This window comes from Gymnogyps californianus, chromosome 4 (assembly GCF_018139145.2).
Source record: "Gymnogyps californianus isolate 813 chromosome 4, ASM1813914v2, whole genome shotgun sequence".
NCBI classification, from domain to species: domain Eukaryota; kingdom Metazoa; phylum Chordata; class Aves; order Accipitriformes; family Cathartidae; genus Gymnogyps; species Gymnogyps californianus.
In genome coordinates this window covers 4,608,820-4,629,887 of record NC_059474.1, presented here as the reverse complement: position 1 = coordinate 4,629,887, position 21,068 = coordinate 4,608,820, and the positions used below count along the sequence as shown (strand labels likewise).

The window sequence follows — 21,068 nt, the reverse complement described above, 5'->3', positions numbered from 1 at the left end:
TCGGTGACCTAGGCAAGGTTTTCAGAGTTTCCACTTCTATAAATGAAGTCTTATCCTGCACTCATCCTACCTAATTCCAGGTGCTGGACCAAGGCATTCCAAGATCCTTCTGTGCTTGGTGGAGAAGACCAGGAACCATGGAGCACTTGAGATCTTTCACGGGTTCATTTTCTATGGAGATGGGCCAGAGTACCTCAACTTTTTAGTTATATTTAGAGATCCTAAATTGCATTAGAATCCTAGACAGTACGGTGAATCTGAGCAGAAACGCTCAACATCTGCAAAAAAATTGTCCTTGGATTTGACCCAGTAGTCCAAGAATCCAAACAAACTTCATGAATATTTTTGAGATTGTTTTCCTTAATCCTTCTCTTTTGATCCCCAAAGTGTCAAATGGGGGAAAACCACATACTACAAAACATACCAACCTCTCCAACCTACAGAAACTCATGAGATTGGGGCCCCAAGAGAGCTACTTTATATAGATAAATGGTCCTTACAAAACAATTTAAATATTTCTGTCCAGAAGAAATTAGGCAGTTTCCTTTCTCCAGCAGCTAAGTTCACAGAAAGTTTACATCACTTACATATGAATATATACCCTCAAAAGACCCCCAAGGCTAAACCCCCTGACTCTATGCTTGTCTGAATACATAGTTTAATTCACCTGCCCATGCCTCTGTAATTTTTTTAAGATGTTACTAATCTAGCCAGTTGTCAGCGTCTACCTGAAAGAAGAATGTCTGCTCTCTAGCAATGGCTATTGATCTCCACTAATTGTAAAGGAAGCCTCGAGTGAACATCTCAGATGCAGATGTTTACACTTCGCTAGATGAATCACTCTCCACATAGCAATGGAGATAATAGTCAAAAACTCTTTGTAATTCAAGTAAGATCTTTCTGAATAATAAAATACTCAGTTTCCATTACACCATAGACCTACTCTCATCTTTTGCACAACTTGAGTGGGGTAGCCTTCCCCTGTTATTGCAAGATTTCTTTCCAAATCTATCTTTTTCAAACCGTAGTTCTTAATTACAGCGAACTCTTTCTCCTGTTTATTTTTAATTTTTATTTTTATTTTTATTTTTAGTTGGCCATCCAGAGTGGAAACTGGAATATAGAATGGAAGACAGAGAAATGCTGGTCTTGAAAATTATGAGTCTTGAAGGAGGATGTAGTGTTTGAAACTCATCATGATTCTATAGATCTTTTCTGCCTTGAGTGTGGCTGAGTATTCTCATTTGCAGAAGGGAAATAATGACTATATTTGCTTCTTGTTTCAGTTTTACGAGGGTACACCATCGCGTTTGCTTTGAGACACTCAGATGGGACTGATAAAAATCCAAAGGATTATGATTGAACAGAATCATGTTTAATGTCTTCGAGATGCAACTGTCCCAGAAACAGAAAGTCCGGAGTGTTAAGGCAGTCCTACTTTCCTCCAACCACTATACTCAGTCCAAGTGCTATTGAGCGTTTTTGTTGACAATTCAAATGAGCTGAGGTCGAAGTTTAAAAGGATTGCAATTTAAATCAACACGAAGAGTCGTCTAGAATGCTGTGCACTACCATTGTGACTTCTTTTGCTTAAATAAGATTAAATCAAAAGCAATTCATTTTGAGTCAATGGTGTTATACCAGCCTAAAACTGCAGTAAGAGAGGGCAGGGTGATAAGCATCTATCTGCCAGCTGACACGGTTTGCGAACAGATGGTGCATTTCACAGCTCTCCCTCACTTCTCATATAGAAAAAGAAGGTAAGAACCAACCCACAAAGTTTTAATTCTTTTCAATTATAAGAGAAATCAGCCTGGCAAATACAGAAAATTTGGGAATTTTACATAGCCATCTTAATCATACTGAAAAAATGTTTGATACCTATATATGATCTTACATCGTTAAAGTATTGCTCACACCTTGCCAGTATGACTGAGGAACAAATGTGTAATTTAAATGCTGACCTCCATAAATATATAGGTATAAATATAGTACTTCCTGGTTTTGCTTTGAGTCAGTAATACACACTGTGCTTGCAGCTGTAAAACAACATAATTTTTAAGAATGCCTTATTGTAAAGTAACTTTCAGTTTGCAAAACACTTATGAAGATTTAACTCCTTTGAATCAGCATCTATTGGAAGAAGTTGCTCAGATATTTGCTTTAAAAGTTTTCATATTACATACTAAATAAAATCAGCTGAAATCTAGGCCTTATTATATTTTACTTTAATTTATGTACATGTAAATAATATGCAGTTAAAACAAACATCGCAATTGACTGAATACATATTTAAGCCAAAGCTGTAAAATACAGGAAACTGTGCACTTTAGATGTTTTAAATTTTTTTTAATCAATCATAGCTGCCAGTAAAATAATTTAACAGGGGAATTAGCTCACTAAATGTAAAATCAGACTATTTATTCTCCCAGTGTTAAGTTACTCAGGCAAACTCACATCCTGGGGTTGCACGGACAAAAATTTGTTATTAGATTTGGCACAGGCAGATTCCAGGTTAATTATCCCAACAGTTTATGTCATTTTGAATATCATTCCCTCTACAAACTCCCCCCTATACGTAAGTCAGCCAACTGCTAATTTGCTCATCTTACAAGACAAATTTAGAGAGCAAATTTCTCTGGATTTAAAGTAATCCACTGACATCTCTGTTCCACAACATCCCCTCAGTGCTGATCACTATCTCTAATTCACCATAATTACTGAATGATACCAATTCTGATTTCCTGTTCCAAATCCTTATATCACTTTTAAAAAGAGTTTCTGTCTCTATGCCACCAAAATGCTTTCGTATCACTGAAGTGAGATTAGAGGCACTGTACAGTTGGCCCTTATGTTTTACCAATTCTGTGCAAAAATTAAAGGCTCCTGCATTATGCAAGAATAATTATGTGCAAAGACAATTTTGTAAACTCATCAGCAAAGGATGTGCTTAGGATTGAAATTAAATTTTACCTCAAAACGTTTGCCTCTGAAAAGAACAAACCTCAAATTGTCTTTAACAGCAGCAATTCCTATAAAGTTTTCCCAATGAAACATTAGAGATTGACTAACCTGCTTTCCTTTTCTACTGAAAAGATCAAAGTTTGCTAGGGAAGCTAAATTTCTAGACAAATTCTTGGCTTTGCAAAGGAAGATTTGGAGACGTCAGTGTTTGGTTCACTAAAGGAATAAACAGTAGTAATAAAGCTCCTTGCACACATTATTCAAAGCTAGAAAAGCTACCACCTGTCAGGGAGCCAATTTTTATATTCTTTGTCCTTACTTTTCTCTCTGACAGGAAGGGAAACAGTCATTAGTGAAAGTTTTGGTAGCTTGGTAAACAAGACTTTCATCCTCCCAGAATTTCATTCAGATCTCCTATGCGTTGATACAAAGGGCATCACTGAGTCATCAGGGAGGAATATCTATCCATCACTACTGACCAATCCCCAATACATGCCACTGACCAGAAGATGGAATGGTCTGCATTCTATATTCAATTCCTCAAAGCCACCTAGTCACCTGAAAATAGAAGTACTTCATCAATCAGACTGTGGACCACCTCTGCTGAAAAGGCTATGATTGCACTCTCTTTGTCTTTGATTTATAGAGTATGCATTGCTGCCTTTTAGTGCCTTTCACTGAGATATGACAAGACCCCACACGGAGCTGGTAAAGAGCTTTAAATGAACAAGAACAGCAAGATTTGCGGTATCCCTAGGGGCCAAAATCTTCATATGATCCTTCTTCTGCCCTTTAGTATGAGAGCTGTGACATCTTGACAGCTTTAATAGATACCCAAGAGGCAGGACAAGAAAGGAAGTTCTTCATAGTCCATCTTGTCTTTTTTAAAATGCTGAGGGATATTAAAACAGTGAAGCAGTAATACTTGGGGCCAAGGGAAATAGGTAACAAGACAGTGGTTTAAAGTAAAATAGTAATGTTTAGATAGTGACACGAGAAAAACACCAAGAAATTCAGTTAGCAATATCCCTGCCCATCTCAAGTTCTCATGACAGAAAAAATCAAATGCTTTGATTTATAATTTCAAAGATAAATCTCAGTTACATCTCCTGGGATTGGATTTCCTACTTAATTTTACATCCTCCACAATTTACTTTTGAATTTTATTTCATCTATAAAATAGGTCTTATAATTGGTCTATTGTCAATACATAGCTTCATAAACATTCTGGATAAAGCAAATAAAAACAGTAACAGAGAATACAGAAAATAAAAATCCTGTCCTGTATAAACAGGCGTTATCCACAGTTAATAATGATAAATATACAAATAACATCATCTATCTTTAATCACAAAGTACTTTAGAAAAATTATGGCCCAGCACTACTGTAATTAAATTAATGGAAGTTTAGCAATTGAGTTCAAGGGGACCAGAATCTGCCTTTTCACAATGCAAGATAAACATTGAAGGATCAGTTTTAACCACCAGTAAATGGACCATCTCTGCAAAGAAACATGATCATTGCTTTACAGATGACAGATTAACTCTAGGACTTCAGAACAGGAAGGAAATGATTTTTTGCAGGTGACTAAGACAACACATGCAATTCATTCTGTGAGCCCTATGGTAAATTAAAAAGAAAAAAAAGCTAACAAAAAAATCCCCCTTTCTCATGTCTTTTCCCTCCACCCCCAGATCTATAGAAAGAGTTAAAGATATAGATGAGACAGGAGGTTACTCACCGTTGAGGAGTCACTGCTTCCGGTCTCAAGCGTAGCTCCCTCAGCACAGGTGGGTGGGTGGGTAGAAAGTTGACTAGCCCTGCCCCCATCTATGACATCACACTCTACCTCATAAAAGGTAGTGAAAGTGCTCTGAACTCCAGTCTGATTTCCGAGAGATACAGAAAAGAGATAGTGAGAGAGAGAGCAAGAGAAATATTGTGCCATAGCGTAGAGGTGAGGAGAGAGGAAAACGTGTGCTGAAGGAGCTATGCTTGGTCAAGGAAACAGGGACTCTTCCACGATGAGTAACCCCGCTGTCTGGTGATTCCTCTCACTTGCTCCCATAGCACAGGTTAAGCATGCAAGCCCTACGGGGTTTGCTGATTGGGAAAGGGGATAAATTTTGGCACCTTTTGATGAAAACCAGAGAGGATAGAAAGCTCTATCCCCATTAAAAGCTGATTGACATCAGATCAGGTGTGACTTTGGTTAGCAGACTTCCAAGCAGCATTGTTTTGTATATGGTTTTGAACAGCCAGGCTGCACAAAAACATAAACATTGATGCAAGCAGCTGAAATTCCAGTGACTACAACTGGAATTACACTTGTGTCCACCAGTGCTGAATAAACATTACACAACCCAGTCGCCTGGGCTGACCCTTGAATAGAGTAAGCCAGAGGGTAGGCCAATGAAGGTCAGGAAAGAATTATGTTTTTCTCACATTGAAAATGAGAACTGACAAACTGTGCTGAAAGAACAAGTGAGGGAAGTATAAAAATTCTGGGCATACATTTATTTACAGAGCACACTTTAAAGTTCCAGAAAATATCAACAAAATTGCAAAGAGGTGATGCTTTTAAAGACCGTACATTTTTAGGCAATGACAACCTTACAGGCTGAAGCACATTTTTTCAAAAAACTTCCCAAGAACTGAAACTGAAGGGCTTAAAATGGGATATTCATTCTAATTTATTGTAAATGGAATTTTTATCATCCAAATTCTGGAAAAGTAGGTTTGAGAGTAAACATAATTGCTTATGTTATCCACTGGGATTTTCTTAATAACCTAGCTGTATACTAAAATTGAAAAAAATAGTATATGCTGCTAAACCTAACTCCATTAAATAAAACTGCTAAGAGAATGGGGGACTATTCAGTGCCAGTAAAGAATGTTAGCATAAGATCCTGCCTTTTGGAAGATGAAAAATAATTGTTCTTTAATTCTCTTTTAAGAATATGTATTATAAGCACACAGAGTTAATATTGACATTTTCCCTTAGGCTTTTTGTTGCTACAAGGATCATGCAAATTGTAATCTAATCATGATTATTTTTTCAGTCTTAGTAATGATTAATGTGTATTCCCTGCTGTGTTTGTGTGCTCTTTGTTTTTCTCTCCTTTCCTTCTATTGAAAAAAGAAAGTGTGTGACTAATGTCTAGTACCAGTCACTTCATCAAACAACAGAAATCAAGTATTTTTCTTCTTAACCTTCAAAACTTTTGTCATAATCTAATCCTGCAGTATCTGCAGATGTTACTTTAAACCAGTATATTTGTGGATTTAAAAACTCAACAAATCGGCTAGTCCAGTTGCCTAAATGAGGAGCTATTGTGACTGTTAGAGATGATATATAACTTCAGGAACACAATGCAAAACTAGGCTGCATCTGAGTAATGCAAAGTGATGATAGTGCTGTGAATTTCAGTTCATAATTGAATTAAACATACGTCTGTCTGATTCCTCATTAGATCATCTTGATTTCAAGCTATTTGCACGTATGAAGATAGAGAGGAGGAAAAACACCTCTGGTACCCTATATTGCATGTACTCCTTATTAACATGTATGTCTACTAGTCTGCCAAAGAGAAAAGAAAAATTGAACTTTTAAAGGCTTTTATGGTAAAATGTACCAGGTAGAATTCAGTTAATTCATAACGTAGGTAACCTATGACTTGACTATTGCACCACAGTTGTTTTTGCCAAATAAAGTAGGAATGTATTTTGAACTCCTGTGACCACCAGAACTTATGAAGCCTAAGCAAGCTTGGCCATTCTGATAAAGAGTTGGATGTTCAGAGGATATATCCTTAATTATGAGAAATATTACACTTGTAGTAGCAGTTCTAATATCTCCTAAAAAAGAAATAAATTATCTTTTATTGGAATTGAAACCTATGGAAGTAGCACAATTAAATTCTGGAAGACTGAGTATGGCCAAGAATATTCTCCAGTAACAACACAAGATGATAAATATGGAGAAATATGGTAGATTACATCATGATAATGTGATATAAACAGTTCAATAGATTAGGTAGCAGATAATACCCCAGATGGTATTTTGGGTTAGCACTGCTCAAATCTGAAATCTTGTTTTGACCTGCTCAGTATGATATCTGTAGTTGATAAAGAGAAAATTAAGGGAAGAGCAAAAAAGATAAGACTGATTTGTGAACATACACTAGAACACACTACTCGCCTAAACAGTGAACAAAAGCAGAGAAAGAATATACCTAACTGAAAACATTTTAAATATATATATACATTCAAGAAAGGAGGGAAATCTTCCAAGCGTTCCAAGGAATAAAAATTAGATTCATTAAATGAATGCATGGAAATGCAAAGAGACAGTAAATGAAGACTTTAATACTCTCAAATATTTTCTTAAGGGACGTAAGTTAAGCCCAACAGCATAAGAAAACTACGTGAATGCAGATAGTTGATTTAATCACTTGCACCCAGGCACTAGAAATCAAGTTAAAAAAAGGGTCCATGTTCAGTTTGACATCAAAGATCTGTTGGAAAAAACACCAAAGTGTTTTCTTTCTTGCTTAAAAAGATGGACAGATGATGGGGAATGGGCAGGCACCACTAAGGTACCAGTGGCTGCTGTCTATAAAGTTTGAGTACAGGAAGACCATGAAAAGCTGAGGAGTACCAACCACGCAGAAACGTATGTACTACTGGTATATCTACAGAAGGTAAAAATGGATATATTTTAAGAAATTGAAACAACAGCTTGAAAAGGCCATGTAAAAATGCCAAGCTAACACATATCATAAAAGTTTGAGACCCTAACACAGACATGCCTCTAACCCAAAGATGTCCTGTTGCTGTAGTGGATCAGCTTGATGGGTCAATGGAAAAATCTTTTTTGTTCATCATCTGTCATAGCTAAGGAATGACGAAATATGTAACATCCCATCTGAGACTGAGTAAAGCTGTAACTTCTCTAACTTTTTGACAATGGGAATGTTGAACCTAGTTGCAGGTATAAAAAAGGATGAAAATGTTTCTGCAGTCTTTTGGATCAGACATTGATGCTCTAATCCAGTTTTGTAGAGTTCTAATTTGGTCTTTGATGAGATTTAGGACACATCACTTGTATGCTTCGTCTCATTTTCTAGTCATACTGTTACCTATCTGGTAACCTAGTTCACAAGGTATTTTGATGATGTATTAGTCAGAATTAGAAAGAATTGATGTTAAAAGAAAGCGGTTGAGAATATCTAACAGTAAGAGGTTAGGACTGATTTTTCTTATAATGGATAGTTTTTTACTTTGACTCCATGTCAATGTCTTGAATACATTACACAAAACAAACCCTTTTTGTTGATGTAGCTGCTTATCAGTTATGTAAGATTAATGATGTGATGTGAGAACAGACATATTTTTCCTTTGTTCCTATGAGGTTCATAAATAATAACAGTAATAGTAATAATAATGTGTTCCAAGTGTGGAAGAAAATATTTCAGAGGTTAAAGACATAAGGCAACTTTTAACCTTCCTCACTCAGTTTGATCTTTTCCTAAAGGCTATTACGACCTCCTACATTTAGTGGAAATAAATTCCTATTGTGAGTTTCATTAAATACTTTGTTGTAAGCTGTTTTGTTCAGTATTTGCAACTGATTCTGCTCAGGCTGGGAAAACCTGTTGATGTTTTTCCTTGAAGGTATGTCTTCTTGTCTGTGAGTGTTTCTCTGTGTGTGTTACTCATCTGCAACTCAGGTTGTCAAGAACTATAATTAAAGTCAAAGAAACTGATGAGTCTGAACTGAAGTTGTTATTCTTTTAATATCTGCAAAAGCATCATCTGGTAGTACTTTTAGAAGTGAGATTAAGTCTCACCACTATCCAAATCAGGAAGTTAAGTAATTGCAAGAGCTAAAAGATGTACTTCTTGTATAACAAACACAGTCCAAAATCTCCTATTGTGTGTTAAATCCGTCATTATGTAAATTCAGTTCTCCATAATTCCATTTGCAAGAAACAAACCTAATTTTTATTTAAAGCCTCAGGATGTACCTTTTAGCAAATCTGTGCTGTGCATTAAGGAGGCCAACTGAAAATGCCACAGAAGAAAGGAATTCTTATTTAATACAAAATGGTGAAGCTTGGTCCCAAACCACCCCCTTTAAAGGCAGTAAGACAGGAAAAGAAGTGAACATGAGATAGCACTGAAGTCTTCTCTTTCTTTATAGTAATTTCTATAGGAATAGTCCTTTAGGACCATACCTTAGGGTATGTTAGAATGGTCTCTAGGCCTTGCTAATTATTGCAGGGCTGGTGCAGTTTGTGTATCAGAAAGCCATAATCCCATTTTCTTCCCATCTCATTCAGCATGGCTTGGAATAGGAAAACAAGCTGGACTGAAACCATAACTGCTGTAGCAGGCGAGCTTTGGATTTTAGAGTGGTTACTATTTTTAAAATAAATGCAGTATGTAATGAAGCATATACATTAGTATTTCCTTCAATTCTCTAATCTTTTTCTATGATCATATTTGTTTCAAGCCTTAATCTTGAATCTGTAACACTTTGCTTTGTTCTCATGGAATTAAATGGCTTAACATTATCTGGTATCAGAAATGCTTTTCTTTGCAGAAAACTCTTCTAATGAGAAATTTCAATAAATGTAATCTTCAGAAATTCATGAATATTTGTTACCTGACGAAGCACAAGAGTATGTTCCCTGTAGCCAAAATGCTTTTTAATAAGGATAAGTCTGATGTGTCTAAATTTTAACCTACTAAATGTAGACATATAGATGGTGTGCGGGATTCTTGTCTCCATGAATATATTCTAATGAAGACAAGTGCAGTGTGATTTTGCTTTGCAAATGAAATTCTAGATAACATCTTTCCATTTATGCAGGATATATTGTTTCATATTTATATGTATGTGTGTTTACATGTGCATTTATATACAATGAGATATTTTCTTAGTCCTGAAGAGCCTTACATCAAAACATTGTAGCTTCCAAAGAACTGAGATTATTTCATAAAAATATTTTCTTGTTGAATTTTTCAGTTATGTCTTAAGCTTCATTCATCTACTTTTCCTTACATAATGTAAACTCTGCTCCACTCAGCTGCTTTGAAGAAATAACCGTAACACTAATAAAAATATGTCAATCTTTCCAAAGTCTTCTGCGCTATTCTTTATGTGGATCATACTTATGATCCCCCAGATGCCCAAAGCTCAGGATATAGACTATTGTCCAATCCAGCAACAGTTATAAAGGCAAAACCATGTGAACTCACAGATGTAGAAATAAGATCCTATGGGATCTTTCACTTAGCTGAATCAAAACACTGTACAAATGTCGCTTGAAAGAGACCTCTGGAGGTCTCTTGTACGACTTTCGACTTGAAATGAGTTGATTGCCAACATTAGATCCACTCAGCTCCTGCATTGTCTACTTGGGGCTTGAATCCCTCCAAGGATGCCAACTACACAAATTCTCTGGGCTCCTAGTCTGCACTACCTTTACTGGGAAGCAATAGGTAAGCTTCATCTAATGAACTAAATCTTTATTATTGTTACATATTTGGAAGAGGTATTGAAAATGGCTTTAGAGCCACTATAAATACATCTATTTATGTCTTTTTTTTCTATCGGTCTTTGAGCTGTTTCATAGGATAATTAGGAATTCTTCACAGTTTTAACTTTCAGAAAGCCCTAAGACAGTGTTTCCATAAAATACATCATATATAATGAATATATGACCATGAGGGACTTTATCAGCACTCATTTTGATTAACCTGCATAACTCACTGATGCCTTTATCCTTTAGGAGTAGTAAATCGACTCAGTGTCAGGATGATAAATTTTTTATGTTACCACATCATCAGGTAGTCCCGTTCTTGGACACTGTATTGAGGGATACAGCCCGTGCCAGCAGGAGTTGGAGACTCCTGTATTAGTCACAAATAAAAAACCTCAAACAATTTGTTCCAGATAAAGGCTTATCAAAACCTGTATATTTATAAGTATTACGTGCTTCATATAGCCATATATTTTGGAACAGAGTACACTTACTATGGCTTTATTTCATTCTCTCGTATATCAATATGTCTGCATACATTCAAACACATAGGCAGAGGTTATTTAAATATATCTCCATCCCAAATGGCACAGCTGAAACATCTCCCTGTGTTTTTAATTTCTTTCATTTCTTCCAAAGAAGATGACACGAGCTAGTTGAATATACAGGGTAAACCAAGGTCTCTCACTTTCCCCACCTAGCCCCAGCCTTCCTGTCCTGGAAGCTGTCTTTTTACAGTGGTAACTTCAGAGCTGAAATAAAGACCCTAAGTTTTTATTTTCTCTCCTTGCTTATTCTACTAAGAGAGTAGAGATTATTGTGGAGTCCAACCAACTTTATGGTCCTGACTTTATTTCAGTCCTTTCCCACCATTGCAATTCTTTGATTTCATTTTCCTATCTTGCTTTTGGTTTGGCTTTTTCTTTCCCTGAATCTTTCATATCTCATATTTCAAGTTCTTTGGCTTACTTTCTTATTATTTCTGAAGTCCCCTCCTTACCTACTGCTTTCATGCCAAGTCTCAAAACAGAACTCCTTTCCACCAACCTCATCCTAAAAAAATATCTTTCCATGAGTCCCATCTTACATTATTTTCACAGCATTGGTACGTATGTTACACTGCTCATATTTGCAAACTCCCTTTTTGGCCGTTCTAAATTCTTACTACGATCTTGTGGGTGAAACAGTGAGTAAACATGAAAAGCAACTTGCAAAAAAAAAAAAAAAAAGCCTAAATTAAAAAAGAAAATCACAAAAGCCAAATTATATTCTTAAGCAATTTAGTAATTATCTATAGGGTCCCTGGGTCCATCTTTCACTTCCCTTTACCGATTTGAGTATATTCACTTGCGTTGTATCCACTTGTCATGTATTACCATAACCCAAACCCTAGTCTTGCAGTGATGTCAGCTTAGACATAGGACTATATCTCTTCTTTGTAGTGTATAACTCTTCGAGCACTCATTGTCCAACGAACATGAACACAGCAATTATTTAGGAATAACTCCTCATACCCTCAGCTCCAAGTAGATTGAATCACTAGCAGACGAAACACAGAATTTCTATTAGTGATATCTATGAATCATTAAGTACAGCAAGGTCTTAGCTCAGGTGTTTTCTACTGAAAACACTGACAGCTTGCCAGTCCAAGCAGTTGAGCCCAGAAATATCTAAAAACCCTGGTTTGTCAGACTGTTTCTGTGAGTATACTTCATGTAGCATTCTTCCATTTCTGTTATAAATTAATAGTAAAACTTATTTTGTTGCTAGCTAAGTAACAGGAGTAACCTTTTTGCACTCCTGAGAATCTTGAAGAAAAGGAACCTGACAGTTTTGTCAATTTGCCAACTCTCCCTTCAGCAAACTTTCTTTTACATAATGCTAAATCCTTGCCTGATTCAGGAGGAATTAAATTACTTTATTTACCAAACTCCAAAACATCATTTTCTCCGTACTCTTAAGCATTTTAAATGCAAAGGTTCTCTCTGATTGCCTACTTTAAAACCAACAAAGGAAAAACCCCAGAAAGGCTTTCTGACCCAGGGAAATGAAATACCACGTCAGTGATTCTTAAGTAACTGCTTACACACAGGCGCTTAATCCAAATTCAATGAAAGACGGCCTTACTCGCTTTTAATAGCAGGTGAACTTCTAATTACCTGACTTTTCTTTGAGTCTATAGAATTCATAAGTAGCAACATGATACTTGACTGCCCATACACATACCATCTTGCTTTTACAGCACAAGGCAGTTTACGGTGATTTGGCCTTAAACGAAAGAAAAGTAGGACCTTTAAACCATTTTATTTTACTAGATGTAAGATCCATAGGCAGAATTGATAGGGTAACCGTTTGCCAGCTCACCTGAAATAACTGCTGGGTGTATGCTGTTATTCTGTGATAGATAATGAGGCTCATTCTTTTTTGATGAGGACTAGCTATTTCCAGTTACCTTATTCTTATCACTGATCAAGAATAAACGTACAATTATTTTGCAGTATATCCCATATCTGTTAATATTTTTATGTATCCAACCTCCCAGTCCAGGCATTACGGGAATTTTCATAATGTCCTACCCAAAGTTAATGGGGTGGCTCCAGCCCTTTTATCTTCCTTTTTCCCCCAAAGTCCTCACTTAAATTCACCAAGCAAGAACTCCTAGATAAAGTCACAATCTTAACTAAACTGTCTTGTATCTTCAACATGTTATAAGAATCCTTCTCTTAGTATTGTAGCTGAGCCTTTTATGCTAAGATAAATGGGCCTTTGAAAATAATTGGAAACTGGACCCAGCTAAAGTGTATGTTTGGGGTGGGCTTTGGCTATTGATTCAGTATTTTTGGACAGTGTTCAAAGGTACGTGGCTGTTACTCTGTATGACACTGCATATCTATCTGGCTCAGAAGTTGACGACTCTTTGGGCACATTTCCTGATAATACAGCCGATTATATCTGTAGAGTTCTAAATCAAACCTGAACACGATAGGGGGATGCCTTGGATAAGAGATTTTCTTAGATTCTGTTCAATCTGATCCTGCAGGAAAGACTGTAGCAAAGCTACTAACATAAACAAGAATTTTAAAAAATGCAAGCTCATAGCCTAAAAGGATAGTAGGTAAATGAGCTGATCAGCTTCAGAGCAGCAGTAAACAGAACAAGTGGATATTTATTCTAGAGTAAGAACTGAATATATAGATCTGTTTTATTGTAATGGTCTAGCTAACAAGAGTCAGACAGGAATACTAAAAAATAAAGCAGCCCTAGAGTTAGAAGTCTGAATTTTTATCCAAATAACAAACATCATGGTTAAACCCCACTCTATTCAACAACAGTAGCTACCACAAAAAGGCTATCTATCAGCAAGAGCTAAGTATATGTAAATGGTATTTACTTCACTGAGAGTAGCATATGCTCAGCACCTCAGAGGATTCATTCCAATACAATGGTGCAAGTGATTAGGAAGCAAATATACATTACATTAAATAAACTAAGGCAAGAGACAAATAAAATTATTTTGAAGTGCTTTTAGTCTGTGATTTTATTAAAGGAGGTTGTTTATTCTTAGAGGGGAATTAGAAATTGAATATTCAAATTTAAAATTACAGAAACATATATCTGTTTATGGACCAAGGTCAAAAAGACTTTTATTAGGAACAAGGATATCATCGACACAGATTAGAAATATTTTTTAAATCTTTTGCATTTTTTAATATTAATTCCTTTTCGCTTTTATCTAACTTCCTTCTCACCCCTTTTCTTTACTTTCTTCCCTATAATCTTCTTCAAGGTTACCGGGCTCCTCACTGAAGAAAAGGTATCACATAGTTTTTCCTTATTTTACTTCTCAAAACTCAATTGGAATCAGGAATTAAGAGTCTCACCTTGCAACAGAAAGGGCCAAATCAACAGATAGTCAAAATAGGCCTTGCTCCATTGATATTAATGAGGTTAGGCTGCTGTATGCTAACTCTCAATTGCCAGATCTTACTTATCTGGTGAAAATAATTTTGCTATGTGCATGCAGGGAATTTGACGGGAAAGATCAAAGGAGAGAAAGAGCTGGGGGAAAAGGAATGGAAGAAAGAAAGGGAAAAACAACAGTGGATTCTTTCCTTTACTGAAATAATTTACACTTCAGGAGTGTGACTTTTTCTTACTTTTTGATTGTTTTTTCTATTTGCAGCAAAGTCAGTGATGCCAAAAAGAACCCCTTCATATGCTATGCTAACATCATATCAATCTATAGAGGAAAAAGCAAACAAGATCAGCTTTATGCTTATTTTCAGAGATAAACCATACTGAACTACTGAATCTTGTAGGAAAAAAAGAAATAGAAGTTTCACCAAAAGATATATAGCACATTGTATGTTATGTACACAGTATTTTTGAAGTTGTTGCAACACATTTTTCTCTAACAGAACTATAAGAACTGTGGGGTGGCTTTCATCTGTCTTTTAGGCTTTAATTGGTTTTATGTCTCTTTCCTTTTTACATAAATATACATATGCCCACACATAGATTCATACACACATATGCATATATTCATTTCATTTATAAATACTGATTAATATTCTTAATAATGCAAAATTTCAAGCAGAGATTGTACTCCCCATAATACTTCTGAATCATTAGTCATCTTTCGGATCAATCTGAATTATAGTGTGGTTTTTTGTAAACACAGTAGTAAATTACAATATTGTAATAATCATCCTGGTGCTTGATATTTACATCAAAACACTTAAATATAGTGATTCACATAAATTTACTTCTGTAGTCATAGGTTGGGAAGCTTGAATTCTGGATTTCTATTGTACTTCTAACATTGTACTGTATGCAAGTTGCCAAATAATGGTATTTCATTTTAATGTAAATAAAATACTGTTTATTTGTAATTGGCTATCCAAGAGAAAATGAAGAAGAAGATGGAAGCAGAAGCAGCAAGTAGACAAGCAGATGTAGATGTGCACTTGGATACCAGATCTCTGGATAGCAAAGGAGCATACAGTACCCAGCACCTTGAAGATAAACAGCTTGGAAAACACTATCAGGAAAGCACTGTGCTAACTGTGTTATACCAGGTAACAAGATAATGCTCTCGAAAAGGGATGCACAGGAGTTCAACTCTCTATATCACCTCCCGTTCAGAGCAACAGCAGAAGAAGCAAGCTGGGCAATCTTAAAACTTTCTGTACGTCAGTACTACTGAGTCTTTGGAACAGACCCAAATAATTTCCGTGGTTGAAGCTAGTTTTGCCTTTGTCTGCAATTGACTGTAAAAACCCAACCAAACAGAAACACAATGGTGATGAAGCCTGGTAAGCAGCAGATGCTAACAATGCCAGACTGGAAATGATGAAGTCAAGCGGTTCGGCCACTTAAATTTCACAACGGATGGTGATGTTCCGGTAACGAATAGATGCCAGAGATTCACAATGGCTTATTCAGCATCCACATACACTGAATAAAGAGACTTGAAAAAGAAACACACACAACCACAAAAGCCAAGCTGGTAGAAGCACTGATTTGGGTAATTGTTATAGATAGATGAATATGACAACTCAATGGATATGAAAAGCTGGACCCAGGTGGCAGTAGGTAAGAAAAGATCATAGCATTTACTATGCAGCATAGCTGTCAGCGATACAAGGACAGATCACTCCGTTAATATCAGGAAAATGGAAGAGGATCTTTTCATTGCTGTGGGAAGATCAAGGTATTAAAATTACATATGTACACACGTCAAGAAGTGAAGACCAATTGCAGGACAGACACAGGAACATTTAAGCAGCTCCTTTTAGGATTGCATATATGACTTCAGAATGTTTCATCCAAGAAAGCCTGGCAAATGTTTAAGACCTTCTATAGTGCTTTGCAAAAAATCAAAATGTTATGTAGTTGAGAATATTTGCTCTGACTTCTGATATGTTTGAGGAAGGCCAGTGATTTCACTGGGGAATCTTATGGATGAAATGAAGGGCACGAGTTAGTTGTCCTAACAATCTTCGTACTTGATTGGGCTTAAACAATGAAAGGGTGCTTTTTCAAAACTGCATTTGAAAACAATCTTGTTTCAAGTATCTTGGGTCTCACAAATCACCATCATTTTGAAAACACACTCAGGAGAGTGAAACATATTATACATATACATACATACGGTGTGTATTTGAGTTAGAAAATAACAAAGGTGTCATGGGGCTAATACTAGGGTGATTAGTTAAAAGAACAAAATAAGACAATCATGAAGAGCAGCAATTGCTACTGCTTGGTTCTAGTAATCTCCCAGAGGCACAGAGTCCAACATTAGGAGAAGGAAAGAAAAAATAGTTTAAAAATATAGAAAACTCATTGTTTGTAATATTACTGCTGCTGCACATTCCTGTCTTTATTTCTAAAAAAGGTTGTGTGTAAAAAGTTTGTAGTGTTCATTGAAAATAACTGAAATAACTGGATGGGAATTAGAGTATATAATCATTGTGCTTGCCAATAGTATTTGAAAACAGCACGTGCATCAAAACTTAAAATATTTTGCCGGCCTTCCAGAGTTTTTGCTAAACCTAGTGTGCATTGGAACCTGAGTGAATGAAATCCCATTAGTCATCACCATCTTAATAATATGCACTTCATACAGAGCTGGCTTCTGCACAGAGGAAGGAAATTACCAGTACTAACAAAGGAAAGAAGATTTATAATGAGCAAATATACAAAAGCTCCAAATAATTATAATATTCACAGCTTGGCAATGACTTTCTAGGCTATGAAATTACTTTTCTTTTGGAAGAATGAAGATTTTACAAGGTTAGTATAAACAAAGGGTAATTGGAAAATCAAATTGCTCTACGCAAGTTATTGTAAGGTCTGGAATAATGGTGATAACATTTTAAAAAGCTTGCTTATGAATCACTGTATTTTTGTTTTGTACATTATTGCTATCAAAAATGCTCCCTTTCAAGTGCTACATGGGAAACATAAATGGCTAAATACAAATACCAGCTTACCCCTGATACAATAAGTTCTCCTCCCAGGTTCTGAACTTCTGCCTTCACTTTGCTGCAGATATTGAGTTGGTGGCAGTAGAGGGCAATGCGCTGCAGGTAGGCTAGCAGATCCTGTTTGCAGGCTGAGTCCGGGCACTACAGACAAAAGAAATATTTGATTAGATGTAGCTGAGTTTATATGATTATAGAGAGGTAATCAGAGGAGATAGTGGCAATGTGTGTGTATCAGGTGGATCCATTTCACTTCGTCTTTACATGAGATACCTTGATGAAATGTGAAAATTCAAATTCTACCTTTCATTTAACTCAAGACTTATGAATTGTAACCTGAAGATGCACTATACCTTTTTGTAAAAAGAAGAAATCTCTCTGTCAGCCACTAATGAAAGACAGTGAAAATAATATGATTGCTATGTTTGTGGGGGAGGTTCACTTATGATATCAGTTTGTGCAGAACAGAAGAATCTATTGAGCAGCCAAAACCAAGTTTGACCTGGAACTCCAGCTTGCCTGCTGGGTGTCCAGGTTAAGATACAACATGGACCAGTTAAAGTCCAGATAAACCCAGTTGTGACTGATTACATCCACTCTAATGTCAACTCTTGACTGTCTTGCCAGCTTCCCTGGCATTTGTGCAGACCTTCAGAGGACACAGCTCTGCTTCAGACTTGGCAGAAGCCTGGCCTCTTGCTGACACACTAAGGACTCGAGAGGCAGAGGTGAGGCTGCTTGGGTTTGGTATTGACAGATTTGGCAAGCTTATTGTTAATGCATAAATACCTTAATCTGTGCCAGAAGGAAATTATTTGCTAAAGTGAAAGTGACATATTACAGAGTCTCTCAGCAGATGACATCAGTATTGCAGCCCTTCTCACGAACACAGTGAGATAAGTTGGTCCCTTTGCATGTCTAAGGGATACCTCTTCATACTAGAGGGAAGGCTATCTACAGTCCCGTACCATTTTGGATGCCGTACATCTCAAATGTGTTTTGATACAAATTACATTAGGTCAAACGTGGTAGACTCAGTGAAGGTTTTATAATCAATATAATTAGAAAAGGTCCAAGTACAATTTATTCATAGTCTTTGGGACTCTTAATAGAAACTGCATCATCCCGCACAATATCAACAGCATAATAAACAACACTCTCGTAGTTAATATTCAAAGTCTTGCCCCAAGAGAACAGACCTCAGTAAATCACTCTGATGAAACGTTGCTGAAAGGGTCCATTGCTAACAGCATGTCTCCAATAAATACTCTTCGGGGCTACCCAACAAAGTCTGACTGACAATGTTCTTTGAATGTATAGCTTGGGGAACAAAGATTCTGAATATGTCTTTTTAGCATCTTACAAAGTTTATGCTCAATTTTTGTAAAATATTATCAGAGCACTTCAACAAAAACGGATAGAATTAAACATACGTGAGTCAACAGCATCACAACCTCTGACTTGAGATGACTGCTCTAGCCCCAACAGCTAACGCTGGCAAGGAATATGTTTGCGGTGAAGTAGTTGCATATACTGTCATCTATAACCCCGAAAGCAGTCACTTTGCTTTTTTCTCTCCCTTTAAAACTAACAATAAACAAAGCTGGAGGTTCATTGTAGGCTGTTAGGTTTAATCTGCTCTATACTTATGGCAATGCTATAATGCCTCTCTTTCTCAGACAGTTGCCACATCTTTCAAGCATGAATCCCTAAGAGACCTCTTCTCCCTACCGCTGACAATTTAATACAGAAATATTTACCCTACTCTTGAAGTCTATGAACTGAAAGAAATGAACTTTAAAGCAATACTTCTAGAGAGCTGACAAGGCTTTAAATACAAGTACCTTGGAGCGAATGAAAATGTAAGATCTCTCTCATTGGAACAGTAATTAAAAATGCAACTGTCCATAAAAAGTTTATATGGCATGAGTGTCTCCAAAGTTCTGTAAAATATCATTAAAGCACAAGCATTAAAACAAACACTTCATTCTCATAGTGATTTTACTGTTTATTATTAAAGTGTGCATGTTACAGTCTTCTGAAATTTAAGATGTGACTCAAGCCAATGCACTCTAAGCATAGCAAGTCTCTTTGGGTTTCTTTCTTTAAAATATTCCACCTCTGCAAATATTGTAGACTAGGAATTTCATCAGCTGACAGATGGATTTCTTCTTTCTTATGCTAAAATGAACAGATGCTACATTTGAAGGATTGGAATGGGTTAACTACAGGAAAAATGCCTGCTGCTAATAAAGAAAATCTAAACCCCAAATTTCTGAGGTTGTAGGAAAATGGGCAGCTTCAGGTTTCTTGCCACGCTGGCCCATATTCTCTGACAGGATGTGTTGCACATTATTACATGCTTACTTGAAGAAGAAAAATAAATACTTATTTTGAAGAGAAAGACTAGAGACAAGGAAGTTATCAGTTCCCCCTTCCAGCAAAATTTCTTCTGATGACAATGAAAGGAAAGAAACTTTCCTAGGAAGGAAGTTTACAATGAAAAAAATAGTCAAATTTAATTTGCCTAAATCTAAAATTAGCTACCTAGGACCTGGATTTGAAATTTGGCTCTTGACTTTTAATATGATGCTTCCTCTTGCTCTCCAGATGGATAGATAATCCAATCTGAAAGAAAGGGGCCGAATATAGCAAGTTCATCTTTCCAGTTGTGACATGAATTTGGTAATGGGACTGAGGACACAGACCCTAGAACATGGAGCAGGGGGCTGTAAGGTGAAAGCACAATACCCTGATGCAAAGCAGAAGAAAGGGAGTCAGGGAATCTTGAAAAAGAAAAGTGCCATATCAAGAGAAATTGCTGGAAGAACGAGCCGAGAAGAATATAAGGTTTCCTAGGCCTATGGCAAGGGCAACAGAGCATCCAAGTCTCTACTGCTTTCATGACAGCAAATATATCAGCCTAATTCTAGTACAATCACCTGGGTCCAGAAGTGAGGCTGTGGAATAATTCAGGCATTTCTGAGGTTGAGAGAGACTCATTTATGACTTTCCTGTACTGCAAAACCCAAGCTGATTGGTATAGAAGAAACAACTGGTATTCAATGGGTAAATCAGTATCCAGGCAGTGACTTTCAACAGGTAATTTTCTGCCAAGTAAAGATAACCTTTTCCTGCAAAAGGCAACTCATGGATAGAGGTTACATTATATTTCTGCTCATTTTTGTTGTTACCTGATCAGCTACCGCCCGTGCCAATTTGTCCATCCTCGATCCTGCCTCTGCAATCTTCTTGGCTGCATTAATGACATCTGATGTATTCTTCAGTGGGCCTTTACCTCTGTGAAATACAGTACAAGTATGCACAATCTAAATAAATCATGAAAGGCAACGGTTTCAGTGACCCTGTTTTGTGTTTGATTTTAAAATAGTAACATGAATGACTTCTTATTTTATTACAAATTCACCTTTTAACTACTTTATAGTACAGCTTGATTAAGAAATCGGTCTGCTATATTTCCTCTCTCTTACAAAATGCCTCACTACCAATTTGCTCTGATGGCGCCTTCAAGCACATGAGCTATACTTAATAGTATATGCATTTTTA

General features: G+C 36.4%; 1 protein-coding gene across 3 annotated transcripts in view; it reads right to left on the bottom strand.

Annotated features, from left to right (window-relative positions):
• CTNNA2 (catenin alpha 2) overlaps window positions 1-21,068 on the bottom strand; it is a 529,003-nt gene that overhangs the window by 12,789 nt on the left and 495,146 nt on the right. For 2 of the 3 annotated variants that reach the window (XM_050895304.1, XM_050895305.1), the window contains 3 exons: window positions 20,696-20,801; window positions 17,511-17,645; window positions 4,707-4,850 (listed from right to left, as the gene is read on the bottom strand). In XM_050895304.1, coding sequence (XP_050751261.1) covers window positions 4,707-4,850; window positions 17,511-17,645; window positions 20,696-20,801 — 385 coding nt within the window. The remainder of the gene's footprint in view (window positions 1-4,706; window positions 4,851-17,510; window positions 17,646-20,695; window positions 20,802-21,068) is intronic. The other variant, XM_050895306.1, reaches the window with a different exon arrangement.